Here is a 21,054-nt window from a genome sequence, read left to right on the forward strand (position 1 = left end):
GTTGTCCGTGGTCACATTTCTTCCTTTGCCCAGGAAAAGTTTCATCACTACATTCTCAGACACTCGCTCTCTCGCCGGCTGAGATGCCATGTCTTTGAATTCCACACACTGATTTGATCTCACTTGAGCTGACTGACTGCTTACATTGCACAAATAAAAACATAATCCCACCCTTAATTATTCTGTTCATGTCCTGGTCAGAGTGTGATGCAGGGTGTCTCCTCTTTGGAGAGGCTGGGCGCTTCATGTGCTTCTATTCACATTCCCGCTTTGGGTTGCATGTCATGTACAAAAGGCGCTATATAAATAAAGCTTTAATTACTTACTTACTTACTTACTTACTTCCCATTGATCATGAAAAAAACTTTCTGCAAATGTTGCTCATAGCCATTATGGTTGAAATAGGTAAGCCATTCATAACAGTAAGGTCAGTTTTGATTTACTATGAGGGTGAAAGCATGTTAAAAACAGGCAATTAGGAAGTCAGGGTAGGAGGGGGCCTTTGGTTTAAGAACAGAATCACATGGGTTGATGGGCACCTGTGAGGTGTTATTGTTAACCCAGAAAAGTACATTTGTATTTGTTTTCTTTTTTCACAGAATTTGTTCCAACTATGAAAAGTCTTCTTGGAAGTCCAGTGTATATCATTTATCTCTGTGTGACTATCGTTCAATTCAACTCCCTCATCGGCATGGTTACCTACAAGCCCAAGTACATCGAGCAACATTACGGACAGTCGGCATCCAAAGCAAACTTCCTTATGGGTGAGAATAATTATTGCTGTTCATGTGCTCAATATTGTCTGTAATACATAGATCAGGCTTTTGTAGTGAAGAGTATTTTATTTTATATTTTTCTATGAGTGCGCTGTTTGGATCATAATGTCTGGTTCTCTTGAAGCATTTTTCTATATTTTTTTAGATTTTTCTACAATTTCATGGCTGTATAATCCGTTCACACTTGAGGCTGCTACACCAAAGACAGATGTCATGTGACTTCACTGAAATTAGATCCCGACACGAGACAGATGATGAATAGAAAATAACATGTTAGAATGGGACCCAATTAATGTCGTGCTGTGATAAAAGGTGGTAGTTAAAGGGGATTTTGATGTTCCGATAATCACATGTCTTTTTATCCTTTTGAAAGAGGGTCTTGGTGGGTGGGTGGGTGGTGGGGGGGTGGGTGTGTGCAGGGGGGGGGGGGTGGCGCTCATTCTGCATACATTCTGCATATGCCCTGTTCTCTTTCAACTGTCAAAATACATTTTCTATCTCTTATTAACATGGCCACTTCACATGAAATGTGGATTAGAACACTTTGATATGAATGAGAGTGTTCCATCTTTGATCCCTTTGGGGGAGCCATATTGTGCTGCTGGATCGTACGGTCTTTACCAGTACATACAGCCTCCCTTTCTGTGAATGAACCTGTCGGTGTTGTTCTTGTTGTTGTTGTTGTTGTTCTTGTCGTCGCTATGTGTCATATAACCCCCCATCTTAGCATCCCTACACTGGCTCCCCATCAAATATAGAATTCATTTCAAGATTCTGGTCATCACTTTCAGAGCCCTCCATGGTCAGGCACCTGCTTACATCTGTGACCTACTGTGTCCTTACAGCCCCAGTAGGTCTCTCAGGTCCGCCGACCAGGGTTTGCTGGTTGTCCCCCGTGCCAGATTGAAGACCCAGGGTGATAGAGCATTCCAAACCGTGGCTCCCAGGCTTTGGAATGCTCTGCCCTTGGATCTTAGATCAGCTGGCTCGGTCGAGGTTTTGAACTCTGTCTAAGCGCTGTCTGTTACTTGTTTTTATTTTCACTTGTTTTTGCCTGTTTTAACCTGCTGTGGTTTTCGCTCTTGTATTATGTTTTATTGTTATGTAAAGCACTTTGTGACCCTTGGTCTGGGAAGGGTGCTCTATAAATACATTTTACTTAAGCAATATCACACGAGAGGGAGTGTGTTATACTGAATATCAGCACGGCTGTGATTCGGTCGTAGGTACATTCTAACGATTTATTAGTTAACAGTAATAAGCGACAACAGATTATGATTTGTTTGTTTATTTAATCATAAAAATAAACAAAAAATAGTTCCGCAACTGAACTTCAAATGGACTGTTGCCTAGTAACCTGAACACAAACATGTAGTCTAATTAACGGTCATTTAGTAGAACATCTGTGAGGCGGAGTGATACATATAGTTAATAGTCCCAGTGCTGTTATACTGTATATCAGCACTCATGGAATGCCTCTTGTCCAATCAAATTACTTGGTCGGAACTAACTGTTGTATAATTACTTACTAGGCATGATCAACATCCCCGCCGTGGCGTTGGGGATATTCTCCGGGGGCGTGATCATGAAGAAGCTCAAGTTTGGCATCATGGAGGCGGCCAAGTTCGCCTTCGGGACCTCCCTGCTGGGCTACTTCCTGTCTCTCTTCTTCTTCGCCATGGGCTGTGAGAACTCCAAGGTGGCGGGGGTGACGCTGTCATACACCGGGTACGTCCCCCTGGATGCGACGCATTGTGAATTCACCTCCTTCCTCCTAGGGAAAGGGTTCATTCCCGGGTTCTATGAGGGAGGCTGGATGATTTGGACCTAGTCCTCTTCAGCACCACAGACGTGCAGCTCAGGGGAGGCTGGTGGAGGTAGAAATCGGAGCTCGGGCTCATTTGAATCCAATAAATACACCGATTTTTTTCGTTAAAAAAGGCTCTCCTGCCCCGTACATCTTTAAACGGATAGTTCACCCATCTTTAAACGGATAGTTAAGTCGTTAAGGTTCCTGGAAGTTAACACGTTTTTTTTGCCTGCATGTGTTTGGCATGCATCTCGATGAAAAACAGCTCTCCTGTCCCCTACATCTTCCCATTACATGTCCCCTGCCGACCGGAGTCTGTCACGTTCCCTCTGTGTGCGCTCACTTCCAGGGTGGAAGGCCTGCCGTACCAGGAGAGATCCCTGTTCTCGGACTGTAACTCGGGCTGCCTGTGTTCTGGGAAGGACTGGGACCCGGTGTGCGGAGAGAACGGGATCACGTACGTGACGCCCTGCCTGGCCGGCTGCACCGTCTCCACCGGGGTGGGCAGAGACACGGTTAGACTTCCATTACGTTGACTTTTTTGGTGTTTAGCAGAAGCCCTTTATCCAAAAGCGACTTACAACAAATATCTTATTCATCCATTATTATAAGAAAAATAAATCTATGCTAGGACCAAGGGGTTAGTTAGTGGCAGTCACAATGCTAGACGAAGGAAGAATGACTTTATTATTATTCAAGTTTTTTATTATTTTATTTACAGTAGAGAAACTGTACAGGGGGGTAGTGTGGATTAAGAGTTTGTGGGGATGAAGGTCAGGTGACTGATGTACTCATTAGTTATTATGACTCATTAGTTATTTCCCCTGTGTGTGACACTGTCTGATGCTGTTTGGACTGTGTTTGTCATGGCAACACACTGTGTACTCAGAGCTCAACTCAGTTGATTGAGCGGTCATTGCATAGTTGACACAGCAGTATGCAAACATACTATGTGTTTTTTCCCCCCAAATATAATCACAAAATGGTTATGAAACTGGCAAGAAAAGCAGGTAGATTTCCCTCACATAGAGATATTTCCAGTTATCTATGCCTACTCTGGGCCTGACGACAGGTGTGTAAGCAAAGAAAGCAAACATGGCTAATGCTGGTTTGATTAAACGCGGCCCTGACGTTACGTACTGTGTTGTGTGGTGCAGCTGTGATCACACAGTTCTGGCCAGAGAATGTCAGAGTGGCGCTGTGCCACACTTTGAACTTGGGGGGCGACACTGTGTCAACATTTCAAGGCAAATTAAACAATATATTTAGCGATGATAGAGTAACTGATTTTGATTCGCCAATGACATTGTTGTTGAACGCTAAAGTGAAAGCGTTGTTTCTCAGTGAATTCATTCTGCAATTTAGAGGTACTTTTTGTGCATTTTGATATGAATAAACGAAAAACAAAAGTCAGGTTTTGATAATACAATCCATCACCACGCTGTCATATCCTGTCTGTCTGTCTGTCTGTCTGTCTGTCTGTCTGTCTGTCTACCCCTACCTACCCATCCGTCCGTCCATCCGTCTGTCTGTCTGTCTGTTTGTCTGTCTCTCTGTCCGTCCGTCCGTCCATCCGTCTGTCTACCCCTACCTACCTACCTGTCCGTCCGTCCATCCGTCTGTCTTTCTGTCTGTCTACCCCTCCCTACCTACCTACCTACCTACCTATCTACCTCTCCTCTGCTCCTCCAGGTGTTTGGCCAGTGCAGGTGTGTGGCAGCCTCATTCTCAGGCGTGTCTCAGCCAGGTAACCTGACGGCCTCGCTGGGTCAGTGTCCCCACAGAGAGAGCTGTGACAGAGTCTTCCCCTACTTCCTGGCTCTGTCTGTCCTCTCCTCCTTCATCATCTGCCTGGGAGGAACGCCAGGCTTCGTGCTGCTAATCAGGTCAGTGGCGCCCTCTTCTGGACCAACTGGGGAAATGCAGCATCTCTTGTTTATTTATGAATGTTTTTATGTTTTTATTGTTTTTATCTTGTTTTTATCAATGTTTTTGAGAAAACAGTGATTATTTTTTGTTAAGTTTTAGTAAGTCTGAAAAACGCATTGCGTATTATGCAAATGCTAGTACGCAAAAACCTCCATTTGATTATCTCTCATCGCATCTATTCGAAATATTACGTCTAAGATGGCTGACTTTGCTAATTCTTTGACCTTTTGGTCTTCTCATATTACTGTTTATTGTGACAAACACCACCTCTTTACTTCCTGTAGGTGTGTTAAACCTGAGCTGAAATCCCTGGCTCTGGGGATCTACACACTGGCCACCAGAACCCTGGGTGAGTATCAGAATCAACATCAGAATGATTTGGTTTTCTCAACATTGATACAAGATGATGAAGATGTCGTCCCTGTGTTTGGTTCTCTGTAACTGGCACTGATGAAGGCCTAGGCCGGAACCTTGTCTCTCCTCTTTTCCCTGAATGTCATACATACTCAAAGAAACCGTAAATCCAAGAAAGAATCAATCAAATACTCTCTCCCCTCCCCATTTACTTATAAAAGTAAAATTCCCCCTTTAACATGTGTGTTTTGAGTGCAGACCAGCTCCACATGTGTTGGTTCTCTGTAACTAACATGAGTCTGGTTACGTCTGGTTCTCTGTCACTAACATGAGTCTGGTTACGTCTGGTTCTCTGTCACTAACATGAGTCTGGTTACGTCTGGTTCTCTGTCACTAACATGAGTCTGGTTACGTCTGGTTCTCTGTCACTAACATGAGTCTGGTTACGTCTGGTTCTCTGTAACTAACATGAGTCTGGTTACGTCTGGTTCTCTGTAACTAACATGAGTCTGGTTACGTCTGGTTCTCTGTAACTAACATGAGTCTGGTTACGTCTGGTTCTCTGTAACTAACATGAGTCTGGTTACGTCTGGTTCTCTGTAACTAACATGAGTCTGGTTACGTCTGGTTCTCTGTAACTAACATGAGTCTGGTTACGTCTGGTTCTCTGTCACTAACATGAGTCTGGTTACATCTGGTTCTCTGTCACTAACATGAGTCTGGTTACGTCTGGTTCTCTGTCACTAACATGAGTCTGGTTACGTCTGGTTCTCTGTCACTAACATGAGTCTGGTTACGTCTGTGGTGCTTCCAGCTGGCATCCCTTCTCCCATCTACTTTGGGGCGATCATCGACTCCACCTGCCTGAAGTGGGGACACAAGACGTGTGGAGGGAGAGGGGCGTGTCGGCTCTATAACACCACAGCCTACAGGTAATTGATTGATTGATTGAAGACCTTTATTGTCCCCAATGGGGAAATTTTGTTGTCAAACAGCTCAGTTAGGGCAGAAAACATTCAGTACAGAAAACAGAAAAACATTCAATAAAAAAACATAAAACAGTGCAGGCTCAATAAGTAAAAAGTTCCAAAAGTTCCATCTCCAGGTCTCCCCCACCCTGCAGGGCCTGGTTGTAGAGTCGGAGTGCAGCTGGAATAAAGGACTGTCCAAATCTTTTTGTACTTTGACGGGGGAGAACAAATCTGTGGCTGAACTTGCTCCTCATCCCTGTCAGCTCGCAGTACATCGGGTGGGAGGGATTGGCCAGCATGGCCGCCAGTTTTTTCCCCATCCTCTGTTCTGCCACCACCTCTAGGCTGTCCAGCCCGGTCCCCACCACAGAGCTGGCCTTCTTCACCAGTTTGTTTAGCTTCGCAGCATCCCTGGCACAGATGTTTCCACCCCAGCAGGCCACGGCGAAGAACAGAACGCTGGCAACCACCGACTGGTAAAACATTTGCAGCAGCTTGTTGCAGACACCGAAAGACCTCAGCCTTCTCAGGAAAAACAGTCTGCTCTGCCCTTTCCTGAGAAGAGCCTCGGTGTTGTCAGTCCAGTCCAGTTTGTTATTAATTTGTACTCCCAGGTACCTGTAGGAGTCCACCCTCTCGACTTCCACCCCCTTGATGGTGATGGGGGCTGGGGTCCTTCTCTTCCTCCTAAAATCCACCACCAACTCCTTTGTTTTGCTGGTGTTAAGCAAAAGGTAGTTGGTGTCGCACCACTGCACGAAGCTCTCCACCAGGGCCCTGTACTCCTCATCCCTGTCGTCTGTGATGTAACCGACGATAGAGGAGTCATCCGAAAACTTCTGCAGGTGGCACTGGTCGGAGCTAAACTGGAAGTCGGAGGTATAGAGGGTGAAGAGAAAGGGTGACAGAACAGTTCCCTGGGGGGCACCGGTGTTGCACACCACCACCTCAGACTGACAGCCCTGCAGTCTCACATACTGACGCCTGTCTGTGAGGTAGTTGTGGATCCAAGCCGTCAGGGAGTCCTCCACACACATCACTGCTAGTTTGTCAGCCAGCAGTGATGGCTTGATAGTGTTAAATGCACTGGAGAAGTCGAAGAACATGGTCCTCACCATGCTCTGTGGCCTCTCCAGGTGTGTGTAGGCCCTGTGCAGCATGTAAATGATGGCGTCCTCCACCCCCATGCTCTCCTGGTATGCAAACTGCCGGGGGTCCAGGAAGTCCTTCACCTAGAGAGAGCTGAATCACCTGTTGAAGCAGTACAACACAGCAGTGTCACTTTTGTCACTTTTTATGATTTCTTATTGAATTGTTGTTGCTGCTGCTGTTGTGGAGCGTGGAGCAAGATCCAAAAACATTTGACTACAACTGTATGCAATATAAGTGACACATCACATTTGATTTGATTTAATACAACACGGCAAGTGACAGCACGCACTTTAGCACTTATCCCTGCTCTCTCTTAAGCACTATTCGCACGGGACTAGTATTATGGGGTGACGTCCGTAATTTCGAAATTCCCCCCTGACGTCTGTGTTTTGTGTGGCGCATTCGCGTGGGACAAGCAAAGTCTTAAGCAAAGTGTTTTACTGGAATTTATGGACATTCCCCCGGATATGACATCATGGCTCTGTGTAACATCCGCTTCATGAACAACAAGCGCAACAGGCATTGGTTAGTTCTCGAACACGCAGCAAAAGAAGGGGCAGAGAAAACAAACTCACCCCAAATGACTGATATGCCGATTTGCGCTGGACTACTATTATCCCAGGACCTACAGAATCAGCGAAATAGGGTAGGTCATTTGTGGTGGAATTTTTACTGACATTCTTATGGACATGGCCGATTCGCATGGGATAAAGAACACAGACGACCTCCGGAATTATTACAAATTACGGACGTCACCAGTTGTAGGATAGTGTACCTGGTCCTGACTGTGTACATCTCTCCTGTGTGTAGGATAGACGTGGTCCTGACTGTGTAGATCTCTCCTGTGTGTAGGATAGACGTGGTCCTGACTGTGTACATCTCTCCTGTGTGTAGGATAGACGTGGTCCTGACTGTGTAGATCTCTCCTGTGTGTAGGATAGACGTGGTCCTGACTGTGTAGATCTCTCCTGTGTGTAGGATAGACGTGGTCCTGACTGTGTAGATCTCTCCTGTGTGTAGGATAGACGTGGTCCTGACTGTGTAGATCTCTCCTGTGTGTAGGATAGTGTACCTGGTCCTGACTGTGTAGATCTCTCCTGTGTGTAGGATAGTGTACCTGCTGACTGTGTCCATCTCTCCTGTGTTGTAGGATAGTGTACTTGCTGACTGTGTCCATCTCTCCTGTGTGTAGGATAGTGTACTTGCTGACTGTGTCCATCTCTCCTGTGTGTAGGATAGTGTACCTGGGCCTGACCATGGGTCTGAGGGCGTTCTCCTTCCTGCTGTGTATCCTGGGATTCGCTCTACTGAAGAAACACCTCAAGGAGGAGGAGAAGAACGCCCTGGTCAACGGGACCGCAGAGATGGAGTCCCTTAGGCAGGAGGACAGCTCCACACACTGTGACCAGTTTAGAAGGACTTTGGACCGCAACCCTGACAGGGAGACGCGCCTGTGAGACTCGAGACAGAAGGATGGATTTACGCTTGAGGATTTCCAGTCTTTTCCCGGTGGAGTGGCAGGTTCAGAGAAGGCCGTGGTGGCGGAGCGTGGAGTTTAATTTGTACGGGGACGTCTGTAGATTATGTGAAATAAGAGAGTTGTTTTTTTAATATAAAGAAAATGTTATTTCTTGAATGTATACATCTTGAATGTTGATGTTTTCTTTTGTCGTTTTTGATTAAACTTTTTTTAAATTATTTTTTATGGTTTTATATAGCAATCATTGTTATTTATCTGTATGTTTTGGAGTCCATGAACTAGTGGGCTGCCATTTTTATATAGTTTGTTGTTGGGTTCTAATTCTCTCTTTTTGGCTTCGGTCCTGATGTAGTATGAGAATATGTGATGGTGCAAGTGCCTGTTTAAGTACTGTACTATGTTTGTGTCTGTTACATCTATGAGACATCAGTTGCAGTCACATATTAGAACTACAGCTAAAGCCTGGTACACACAAAGATTTTCTAAATCTTAACAGATTTTTTATCTGAGAGAGACCCCACACATGAAGATAAAAATCATGGATTGAACAGTTTTGATCGTATTGTGTGGTGTGCTCCGATATTCCCAATACAGCACACCACATACATAAAGATCAGTCCTACGACGGTCTAGAGTCTCGTTCCCCAAGCCAGAAATCTCATGTGATCAGGGTATTAGTACCCTGACTGACCTGTACGAGGCAGCCATGTGCGACAGGGCAAATAAAGTGCAGAAGAACGAAAAGAAGAAGACGCGTCAGTCAGCTCGCTTCTTGATTGGCTGCATTCCATTCCACTTCACAATTGGACTCGGGAGTTGTCAGTTTTGACCACAGACAAGAAGACTTTTGATCGTAAATATTGCACACGTTTAATATTTACGATCGTCGGCCCCAACCATTTTCCGAGCAGATTGTCGGGAGAAATGGACTCTTAACACACCTCACACCACAGGATAGTCTGGTAGGATAATCTTTAGAGCCATCCGATAATCAGACGTTTGCTGTCCTTGGTCGGAAGGGGGGGAAATCGGGCCAAAATCGTCCAGATGATCTTTATGTGTGTACCAGGCTTAACTCTTGGTGACACACAGAAACCATGTTATTACCTCAGCCCAACTGATACAGATGATCAACTGTCCATGTCCAACTGTTCTGATGATCAACTGTCCAACTGTTCAACTATGTCCCGAGCTTTGTTGAGTACGTGCCACAACAACGTGTAAATCAGTCACTTTTTATTTCCTCATAATGCCATTTTGCACTGTTGCCTCATCAAGTAATGACTTCCTCTGTGTATTAGCCCAATCCCCCGAGCCTTTTTATCCATTGACCTCCAACGTGTGGTCGACTGACGTTGTGAAACATATTTTACAGTTGTGTGTTACAGTGCAGTGAGTGAGTGTGTTGCCATGATTGGCAGAATTTGTTGATGTTCCTGTTAAAGGTTGACTTTGGGATATGACGTCTAAGGGAAGAGAGGGCCGATGCTACCACAGATAATACAAAAATGGAGATGATCAAGACAAGAAACGAGAGGAGATGCGTGCGCCGGCATCTAACGAGTGACTACTGTCGTTCACATCTTTACTGACTCTGAATATCTTTGGGAATGTCTTTGTGACTTCCTGGCATGACGTCATATCCCAGAGTCTACCTTCAAGATACACTTTTCACAATGTCTGTTACAATTACCTCAACTGTTCATCTACCTGATTGTACAGTATATGTAGCCACCAGTGTGCCTAGTCAATCTACACATTTCAATAGTTTTCAATAGTGTTTTTAAAACGTACATACACATAAAATCATACTTGTACAGAAAACCTCAAAAATCATATCTGTTCAAACATTTCTCTTTAATCACAGAGCAGGGATGACGATCAGAGCACAGGCATTATTATTTATTTTTTACACAGTTATCTGAGGCTCTTACCTTCATCAAGGGAGGCTGGTGGAGGTAGAAGTCGGAGGACGGGCTCGTTGTAATACACGGAATGGAATGAGGAATGAGATCAAAGTTTGATACCGTTCCTCATTCCATTCCATGCATTACAATGAGTCCGTCCTCTGATTTCCACCTCCACCAGCCTCTAACCTCCATATGACTAGTCCTTTCATATTAGGATTCTGCATTTCTTTAGCTGAATACATAACCTAATGTACTATCAGTGACAACTACAAAGCAATCAAACAAAGAGATGTGTGCCTCTGAGAAGGGAATTAAGACACTAAGTTAATCGTTTTTTTTTGTTTTTTTGTTTATTCATTAGATATAACACACATGTCCTAGTGTTCATATACGTGGGCAGACTGGCGTATACTATAGAAACACTACGCAAAAAGCTGGAGCCTCGCATACTATACCGTACAATATGTAACATGTTTGAACAGAGCACCATACTACCTCACAGCATGGGGGCAAAGACATACTGTATCTGTGGATCTGATATCAAAAGAATAAATAGAGTGGTTGGCTGAATATCAAATGAGAGTCGAAACTAAACAACAGTGGCGCACAATGTTGTGATTACGGTGGATACAATGAGGGAAAAGGTTTGCAACCGTATAGCTCTCATGCACAGTGAACACACAACGAACAAGAGAGACACATGGAGAGCGCCTCAGAGGATGATGATGAGGGACGCATGGGGAAGTCACACTGCCTTTTGTCTTTGATCACTTCGAATCAGAATCAGAATCAAAGATGGCCACCAGACAACTATTGATCCTTCTTGTCTCCAGTTCCGCTTTGAAGGTTCTGGAGAAGCAAGAGAAGAACGTTAATGAAGCAGGCGTGTGTGAGGGTGTGTGATGTAGGGATCCAGGAGCAGGGGGGGGGGACGGGACGGGACAGTAGCTTTACTTAAAATAATGCATTGGCCTTTAAGCTACAACACTGGGCTACAGAAAACACAGAACTCAAATAGAAAGGTCCTAATTAAACACTAGGAGGCACCTGTGTGCCAATTAGTCCAGTCTCTGCTGCCCCTTAGGCCCTGTCCACACCTATACGTTTTTTTTTATAAACATGGATTTTTATATTCGTTTTGGGGGGATTCGTCCACACGCAAACACGTTTTTGCCCCCTGAAAACGAACATTTTGATTTTTAACAAACACTATATTCTGCATATATTTTTGAGGTGGGGACGAGATAGACATAGTTTTTTTGTATTCGTCACGTCATCATGCGCGTGGATTTCTATGATCATGCGCACCGCAGCTGTTTGCTGTTCCCTCCAACGTCATATCCTGGCACCAGTAACTATTTTGTTTACAACAGGCAACGGTGGTCGAGGCTACACAAGAGAGGAAAATGGATGTGTACAAAGTGCTTCTAGTTCTTTCACTGTTAACTGGATTTTTAACCTGTTTACAGATAAATGCACGGTTAATGATCGAGAACATTGAGAGACAGAGGCGTCTGATTGGCCAGCGGGGCTATGGGGTTAAAATGATATCGCCGACTACTGGTGTGGAATGCTCAATGACAGCGTTTATATTGCGTTCATGCGTATGCATGTGGATACAGACATTTATATAAACATGCTGGTGTGGACGGTAATATTTTTACATACGAAAAACGTTTATCAAAAAAACGTATTGGGGGGGACATAGCCTTAGTGTCCAGACTGAACCGTGACAACAAGTGGTGAAGTTAATTATTGAAGCGTAAATTACAGACACAAACTGTATCGTGTGTGTGTGTGTGTGTGTGTGTGTGTGTGTGTATTACCTGGAGTTCCTGGTGTTCCCTGAGCAGTCTGTCGTACTCCTGTGATAGCCCCCTGGACTGTCTCTTCATGGCCTCCACCTCAGCCTGAGACTTCCTCACAGCTGCACAGGAAACACATCCACTCACACACAGCACCACCCAGCATGCACCACATCTGCTGTCTATGGAACTGGAAACTGGATACATACCGACACTGAGCTAAATGATCCTTCAAAAGTCTTAAAACACAGCTACTGGATCATCATACGGTACCATGATCTATATGTTGGTACAGTTCATTGTGAGTAAAAGCTATTCATATGTTTAATACATGCTTACATGTTTCGCTGATTCAGCACGTTGCAGTAACATAGGTGATTACCCACCATCAAGCAGAGGAAGAGGAAGAGAGGGATACGGGAGAGAGACTGACAGTCAGAGACACAGGGAGAGAGGGATGAGAGAGAGAGACTGACAGAGGAACAGCGAGAGAGAGACACAGTCAGAGGAAGAGGAGAGAGGGATGGGAGAGAGAGAGAGAGACTGACAGTCAGAGACACAGGGAGAGGGATCTTCTTCGGTGTATGGGTAGTTGTTTTCCTCTCCACTCCACCAGGCTCGGGGCCGAGGGGCTACCCTTTTACCACCCCGAGACCTGGTTGAGGGGCTCACCCGGGCTATATCTAATACCGACAGACCATGCATCCCGTTGGGTAGGTGGTACACCGGGCAATCCAGGATAACATGGTCTGCGGTTTGGTCCTCTGCGCCACACTCGCACGACGCATTTGGGGCCAAGCCCCATCTGTGCATTGATGAGCGGAAACGCCTGACGCCGGTCCGGAGACGATTGAGCCTCACCCAGGATGAGAGGGATGATGGGAGAGGGATGAGAGAGACTGAGTCAGAGGAAGAGGGAGAGAGGGATGAGAGAGACTGATAGTCAGAGGAACATAGGTGATGACCCACCATCAGCTGCAGTCTTCAGTTCGCCCGCCATCTTGTCTGCCTCCATCTTCAGCTGCTGTTTCTGTGCCGCCTTGTCTTTGTCCTCATCCAGCACAGCCTACAGTAGGCAGACAGGACACTTTTTACCGACACTTCAACATTCAGTGGAGGCTGGTGGAGGTAGGAATCGGAGGACGGGCTCATTGTAATGCATGGAATGAGGAAACACACACTTGGACCATTCCTCATTCCATTCCATTCCAATGAGCCCGTCCTCTGATTTCTACCTCCACCAGCCTCCACTGATTCTTCTTAACACACCAAAGATAATTTGCCCACAAGATTTCTTTATTGACCAAAATACAGTGCATGATGAGCTGACTTGACTTGATTCATTCCTAGGATTTCCCATATACTTGATAATGATGATACACTATTTCAGTTCATTCATTTGTCAAACTGTGCTGCAACTCTTTCTATGGGTTTATTATGTAAGTGACTCTAAATAGTCAAATCAACCCTACGTACCCTTTTCTTCACTTTATGGCCCTTTATCAATGGTTAGAAACTCCCATTCCTCACGTCATCTACGTGCTCCACTCGCTTCCTACACAAAAACGCATTGGAGGAAAAGATCTAGGCTCCTCCCCTTCTTAGATATTCTCCTCCAATACTTTTTGAGAAGAAGCGCATCGAGGACAGAGGAGAGGACGCGAGGATTCGTGTTTCTAACATCTGAGAAAGTGCCGAAAAGAGTCGAAAAGAGGGCTAGGAGGGTGTGTTTGACTATTTGTGACAGCAGCTGGTGAAACCGGGAACAAGTCGCCAACCATCAAAATGTTCAGACTTTTATTCAGAAAATGTTTCATAAATGTCAACGTTGTTGAAAATCAATGACACACTCGCTAGTCAAGCCAAAACATTGCAATGCAATGGATTCGGTGAGTAATCCCCACTACTCTAAACTAACTAGGTAGTAGTGGGAATTACTCACCGAATCCATTGTATTGCAACGTTTTGGCTTGACTAGCGAGTGTGTCATTGATTTTCAACAACGTTGACATTTATTAAACATTTTCAGATTAAAAGTCAGAACGGTCCGTTGGTTGGCGACTTCTTCCCGTTTTCACCAGCTGCTGTCACATTTAGAGGGACGTTACCATAGCGAATGACCATAATGAACCAATAGAAACAGTTTGTTAGGTGCAGTGTGACCATAATGAACCAATAGAAACAGTTTGTTAGGTACAGTTTGACCATAATGAACCAATAGAAACAGTTTGTTAGGTACAGTTTGACCATAATGAACCAATAGAAACAGTTTGTTAGGTCCAGTTTGATGGATCTCACCTGTCTCAGCAGCAGGTTCTCCTCCTGGTACTTCTTGGCAGCCTGGTTGGCGCCCTCTGCCTGAGTTAGCATACAGGCCCCGGTCTCCGTGGAGACGGCCAGCTGGTTGAGCAGGGTGACCACCCTCCGCATGATGCTGCAGAGGCAACAAGGACACACAGGAACTAAGAGAAGGTGAGGAGAACCACACCTGCCTCCACAGACTCACTCTCGATGGAGGTTGTTGAGCGATGGAGGTAGTGGAAGTAGTGGAAGGCTTAAACCTACGCCTAGTTTAGAATAGAAATACACACATAACAGTGTGGAAGTACTATAAAGTGCGTCAACACAACCATTTTTCCGCGACGTGATGCAACTTCCAGCGTCTTATTAAATAAGACGCTGGAAGTTGCATCACGTCGCGGAAAAATGGGCGAGTTTGAAGACACAACTCGGCCAGCCTATCAAAAGGTTTGTGGAGATTTTCTTTTTTTAAATGCTCTAAATGTTAAACGTCTCTTTTACATCCATTTCGTTTTTTTATTAGCCTATTAGTATTAGGCTATTATTTGATCGGTATCGGCAGTGTATCGGGCCGATATTGCTCATAGATTATCTGTGATCATATCGGTGGCAACAAATGGCACCAGGCATCCCTACTCTCCGGAGTGCTGCTAACATCAGAGGGAGAGAGGGATGAGGGAGGGAGAGACTGACAGTCAGAGGGAGAAGGAGAGAGAGAAGAGGGAGAGAATAACAGACAGAGGGAGAAGGAGAGAGGGATGAAGGAGAGACTGACAGTCAGAGATAGAGGGAGAAGGAGAGAGGGATGAGGGAGAGACTGACAGTCAGAGAGAGAAGGAGAGAAGGATGAGAGAGAGAGACTGACAGATGGAGAAGGAGAGAGGGAGGAAGGAAGGAGAGACTGACAGACAGAGAGAGAAGGAGAGAAGGATGAGGGAGGGAGAGACTGACAGATGGAGATAGGGGGAGAAGGAGAGAGGGATGAGGGAGGGACTGACAGACAGAGATAGAGGGAGAGGGATGAGAGAGAGACTGACAGATGGAGAAGGAGAGAGGGAGGAAGGAGAGACTGACAGACAGAGAGAGAAGGAGAGAGGGATGAGAGAGAGAGACTGACAGATGGAGAAGGAGAGAGGGAGGAAGGAGAGACTGACAGACAGATGGAGAAGGAGAGAGGGAGGAAGGAGAGACTGACAGACAGAGAGAGAAGGAGAGAGGGATGAGGGCGGGACTCACAGCCAGAGGAAGAGGGAGAAGCCAGAGATGTAGAGGTTCCTCTGGGCTCTGAACAGCTTCATGTGCAGGTGGTCAAACAGGTTGGGGTTCACCTTGGCGTCCTGCATGGGCTGCGTAGCCGAGTACTTCTGCACCTCCCTCAGTGCATCTTGGGAAGGGAAAAACACCGACAGCAGGCTCAGAGTCAGAGGAGGCACCAGGGGTGTATTCCACCAACGTCGCTAAAGGAAAATCCAGGCTTATTTTGAGAAGTTTTACGAGACTTAGCAAAATATCAGGCCTCATTTGGATAAGTCTCGTGAGAGAATGGTAGTTTGAGACCATTCCTCATTCCATTCCATGCATTTACAATGAGCCCGTCCTCCGATGTCTACCTCCACCAGCCTCCTCTGCTGTGCACTAACAACTCAACTAGAGGAAATCAAATGCTTTGAAGAGCAGTACAGAATATTGTTACAAACTGAAAACTCAATTTAAACTAAAAAAAGAATCGTCACAAGATAGCACCTTTGTTTTGAGGCTCATTGTAATTGCTCCTCCTGAGACATCTACTACCCCCCAGCACTGTGTCTCCTGAGACATCTACTACCCCCCAGCACTGTGTCTCCTGAGACATCTACTACCCCCCAGCACTGTGTCTCCAGATACACCTACTACCCCCCAGCACTGTGTCTCCTGAGACATCTACTACCCCCCCAGCACTGTGTCTCCTGAGACATCTACTACCCCCTAGCACTGTGTCTCCTGAGACATCTACTACCCCCTAGCACTGTGTCTCCTGAGACATCTACTACCCCCCAGCACTGTGTCTCCTGAGACATCTACTACCCCCCAGCACTGTGTCTCCTGAGACATCTACTACCCCCCAGCACTGTGTCTCCTGAGACATCTACTACCCCCCAGCACTGTGCCTCCTGAGACATCTACTACCCCCCAGCACTGTGTCTCCTGAGATACCTACTACCCCCCAGCACTGTGTCTCCTGAGACATCTACTACCCCCCAGCACTGTGTCTCCTGAGACATCTACTACCCCCCAGCACTGTGCCTCCTGAGACATCTACTACCCCCCAGCACTGTGTCTCCTGAGACATCTACTACCCCCAGCACTGAGTCTCCTGAGACATCTACTACCCCCAAGCACTGTGTCTCCTGAGACATCTACTACCCCCCAGCACTGTGTCTCCTGAGACATCTACTACCCCCATGCACTGTGTCTCCTGAGACATCTACTACCCCCCAGCACTGTGTCTCCTGAGACATCTACTACCCCCCAGCACTGTGTCTCCTGAGACATCTACTACCCCCCAGCACTGTGTCTCCTGAGACATCTACTACCCCCCCAGCACTGTGCTTCCTGAGACATCTACTACCCCCCAGCACTGTGTCTCCTGAGACATCTACTACCCCCCAGCACTGTGTCTCCTGAGACATCTACTACCCCCCAGCACTGTGTCTCCTGAGACATCTACTACCCCCCAGCACTGTGTCTCCTGAGACATCTACTACCCCCCAGCACTGTGTCTCCTGAGACATCTACTACCCCCCAGCACTGTGTCTCCTGAGACATCTACTACCCCCCAGCACTGTGTCTCCTGAGACATCTACTACCCCCCAGCACTGTGTCTCCTGAGACATCTACTACCCCCCAGCACTGTGTCTCCTGAGACATCTACTACCCCCCAGCACTGTGTCTCCTGAGACATCTACTACCCCCCAGCACTGTGTCTCCTGAGACATCTACTACCCCCCAGCACTGTGTCTCCTGAGACATCTACTACCCCCCAGCACTGTGTCTCCTGAGACATCTACTACCCCCCAGCACTGTGTCTCCTGAGACATCTACTACCCCCCAGCACTGTGTCTCCTGAGACATCTACTACCCCCCAGCACTGTGTCTCCTGAGACATCTACTACCCCCCAGCACTGTGTCTCCTGAGACATCTACTACCCCCCAGCACTGTGTCTCCTGAGACATCTACTACCCCCCTGCACTGTCTCCTGAGACATCTACTACCCCCCAGCACTGTGTCTCCTGAGACATCTACTACCCCCCAGCACTGTGTCTCCTGAGACATCTACTACCCCCCAGCACTGTGTCTCCTGATACACGTGACTACCCCCCAGCACTGTGTCTCCTGAGACATCTACTACCCCCCAGCACTGTGTCTCCTGATACACGTGACTACCCCCCAGCACTGTGTCTCCTGAGACATCTACTACCCCCCAGCACTGTGTCTCCTGATACACCTGCTCCCCCTGAATGTTCTCCTGAGATTTCTACTACCCCCTTGCACTTGTAATGTCTATCCAGTGCCTACTACTACTACTACTACTACTACTACTACTACTACTACTACTACTACTACTACTACTACTACTACTACTACTACTACTACTACTACTACTACTACTACTACTACTACTACTACTACTACTACTACTACTACTACTACTACTACTACTACTACTACTACTACTACTACTACTACTACTACTACTACTACTACTACTACTACTACTACTACTACTACTACTACTACTACTACTACTACTACTACTACTACTACTACTACTACTACTACTACTACTACTACTACTACTACTACTACTACTACTACTACTACTACTACTACTACTACTACTACTACTACTACTACTACTACTACTACTACTACTACTACTACTACTACTACTACTACTACTACTACTACTACTACTACTACTACTACTACTACTACTACTACTACTACTACTACTACTACTACTACTACTACTACTACTACTACTACTACTACTACTACTACTACTACTACTACTACTACTACTACTACTACTACTACTACTACTACTACTACTACTACTACTACTACTACTACTACTACTACTACTACTACAAACGTTTTTCTTCTAGCACGACGACTGCCAATGGCCGCTTACCAGATCACTACTTACCAAGGAACAATATGATGAGGACGAGTATCATGGTAAAGAAAAATCTATTCCAATATGGAGATAACCAGTTCCATAAGCCCCAATTGAAAAAAGATCGCCATCTACAGGACACAATAAAAAGAAAAACAGGATATAGAGTTGAGAGGATAAATCTGTTTTCCGTGCATAGATATGTCAACAATAACCCCATGACCCTCTATATTGAGATCTACAATGCAATGGACCTATCGCTAAGCCAAGCCCTCTTCGAAAACTCAGACAAACAAACAACACTTCACTGAATGTGAATGTGAATTCAATGACTTACAATGGTGGGAGTTGGCAAATTTCTTATTTCTGATTTTCCACAGCAAGTAATAGACAAGTGTTTTAAAGAAGACAAAAATATTTAGTCTAGACTAGAAGCTTTTCACCATAGATATTAGTGAGTTGTTTGTCCGAGTTTTCTGCCTGTAGTGACTTTTGCTGTGATATGATTGGACAATTTATATTTTGGGGCGTGGCTTAGCTTGGTGTGGTAGGCTTTGGTCTGGCCTGTATGTAGACACCAGTGGAGGCTAGTGGCGGTAGAAATCGGAGGACGGGCTCATTGTAATGCATGGAATGGATTATGGAATGGTATCAAACGCACGCTTGATAAGATACCTCATGCCATTCCATGCATTACAATGAGCTGTCTTCATTCCATTTCCTGCGTCCTCTGATTTCTACCCCCACAAGCCTCCCCCGGTAGAAGAGTTGCAGTAATATATATATATATATATACATAGTATTATGTTTCATTATATTTTTTATGTTATGATAACGTGCACATTTCATGTGATCCCCACATCCCCACAGTACCTCTTGGCTGATATGAAAGGCAGACACAGGACCAGAATGGCGGCTATCTCCACATAGAGGAAGAGGGCCACCACAGTCCACTGAAGGGTCATCCTCACTGGGAGTCCAGTGTCTGCTCACTGGAAGACAGCAGCACCACAACACTAATCACAACACACATCTCCATGTTATACAGCATCATCATGTATTAAAACATGTATAAAGAAGAGTGAATTTGTCAAATCAGATCAGAAACAGTTGACACCAGCTGTGTGACATGAATGATTGAGCCAGCTGATCCTATATATGTGACCATTCTCACAATAAAAGTTGCTTCCTTGATAACATGAACCCTGTCTGACAGCGTATGATTCCTCCGTTCAGTGTGCAGTCCGATCGTTATGGTTTTAGCCAATACGCAATAACCAACGTTTAACAGGTTATGGGCCCAGAGTGCTGCCTACCATGGCGAGACAATCGGAAAGAAGTTCGATCACGTTGGTCTCGACTAGCGTTTGACGGAGATGAGGAAAGGTACGAACTGTGGGAAACAAAGTTCATGGGCCATCTCCGGCTACAGAAACTGAAAGACACTCTCAAAGCAGACCTTCCCTTAACAGCTTCGGCTCAGGAGTTGAGAGAAGATGAGGAGAAAAATGCAGAGATTTACGCAGAGCTCATTCAGTTTCTAGATGACAAAAGTTTGTCGCTCATAATGCGAGACGCACCAGATGACGGACGAAAAGCCCTAGAGAGATATTGCGCAATTATTCTGCGGGTTCAGGGAAGCCAAGGGTTATAAGTCTCTATGCAGAGTTGACCACGCCCTCGCTCCGTTGAACGTTCGAAAGGTTTGAAAGTTCGAAAGGTTTAAATATCCTAAAACCGTCATAATTCCGTAGCGTCTCGGTGGTCTTGTGGTTACGTCCGAGAACAATAGCGGTTCTGGCCTATTTTAAGGTCGCAGATACGAGACGGCACTATGAACTCGAGTGCGACCTTGTATGTCAGAACCTTGATCTGGACCTGTATGTGTCCGACCCTTGATCCATAACAATAAAGCCAGATCAACCACACTTTTTGATATTTATTGACCGTGAACTGTCTTCTTATAGCCAATGTCAAGGCGTCAGCCATGTCATCTCAAGGTCGCCGGTTCGAGTCCACCCGCGGACATGTATTACTGCCTGTCATCCCTGCTCTCTCTCACCCATCTTTCCTGTCAATATCTACTGCCTCTATCCCATTAAAGCAGAAATGCCCTAAAAAGTGCGTACATAGTTACTAACTGACGCTAGGAGTTAGAGCTATAGTCTAGTCCTGAAGGGTCAGCTTAGCCATTTCTCTCCACAAACATCGTCTGAAAACATATTTTCCTGGCCTTTTTCAAGCCCGTCAATAATTTTTTGCTAATTAAGTAATGGAAACTTGTTAAAATGCAAATGTTGCCTTGAGGCAACACCGTACCATTATGGATTCACCATGACAACATGACATTGTGGTATTGTGTATTTAGGGGGTCCTCTCTGCCCGCAACACGCGCGCCTCTCCGGG

At 45.7% G+C, this 21,054-nt stretch overlaps 2 protein-coding genes across 2 annotated transcripts in view; one reads left to right on the forward strand and one right to left on the reverse strand.

Annotated features, from left to right (window-relative positions):
* LOC308169794 (solute carrier organic anion transporter family member 1C1-like) overlaps nucleotides 1-8,449 on the forward strand; it is a gene marked incomplete at both ends in the record, with an annotated part of 34,438 nt that extends 25,989 nt beyond the window's left edge. Inside the window, 7 exons of the mRNA XM_080544541.1 lie at nucleotides 600-764; nucleotides 2,309-2,504; nucleotides 2,936-3,101; nucleotides 4,279-4,472; nucleotides 4,800-4,864; nucleotides 5,684-5,801; nucleotides 8,227-8,449. Of these exons, the coding sequence (XP_080400667.1) occupies nucleotides 600-764; nucleotides 2,309-2,504; nucleotides 2,936-3,101; nucleotides 4,279-4,472; nucleotides 4,800-4,864; nucleotides 5,684-5,801; nucleotides 8,227-8,449 (1,127 nt within the window). The remainder of the gene's footprint in view (nucleotides 1-599; nucleotides 765-2,308; nucleotides 2,505-2,935; nucleotides 3,102-4,278; nucleotides 4,473-4,799; nucleotides 4,865-5,683; nucleotides 5,802-8,226) is intronic.
* Nucleotides 8,450-11,192: 2,743 nt separating this feature from the next.
* On the reverse strand, nucleotides 11,193-19,613 carry bcap29 (B cell receptor associated protein 29; the record flags this gene model as incomplete). The annotated part of the gene is made up of 7 exons (XM_080544542.1): nucleotides 11,193-11,231; nucleotides 12,209-12,309; nucleotides 13,157-13,253; nucleotides 14,486-14,621; nucleotides 15,725-15,872; nucleotides 18,679-18,779; nucleotides 19,522-19,613. 7 exons carry the CDS (start codon nucleotides 19,611-19,613, stop codon nucleotides 11,193-11,195), a joined length of 714 nt encoding a protein of 237 aa, XP_080400668.1.
* Between the last annotated feature and the right edge of the window lie 1,441 nt (nucleotides 19,614-21,054).

Source organism: Nansenia antarctica, assembly GCF_963989245.1.
Source record: "Nansenia antarctica genome assembly, chromosome: 14".
In the NCBI taxonomy this organism is placed as follows: domain Eukaryota; kingdom Metazoa; phylum Chordata; class Actinopteri; order Argentiniformes; family Microstomatidae; genus Nansenia; species Nansenia antarctica.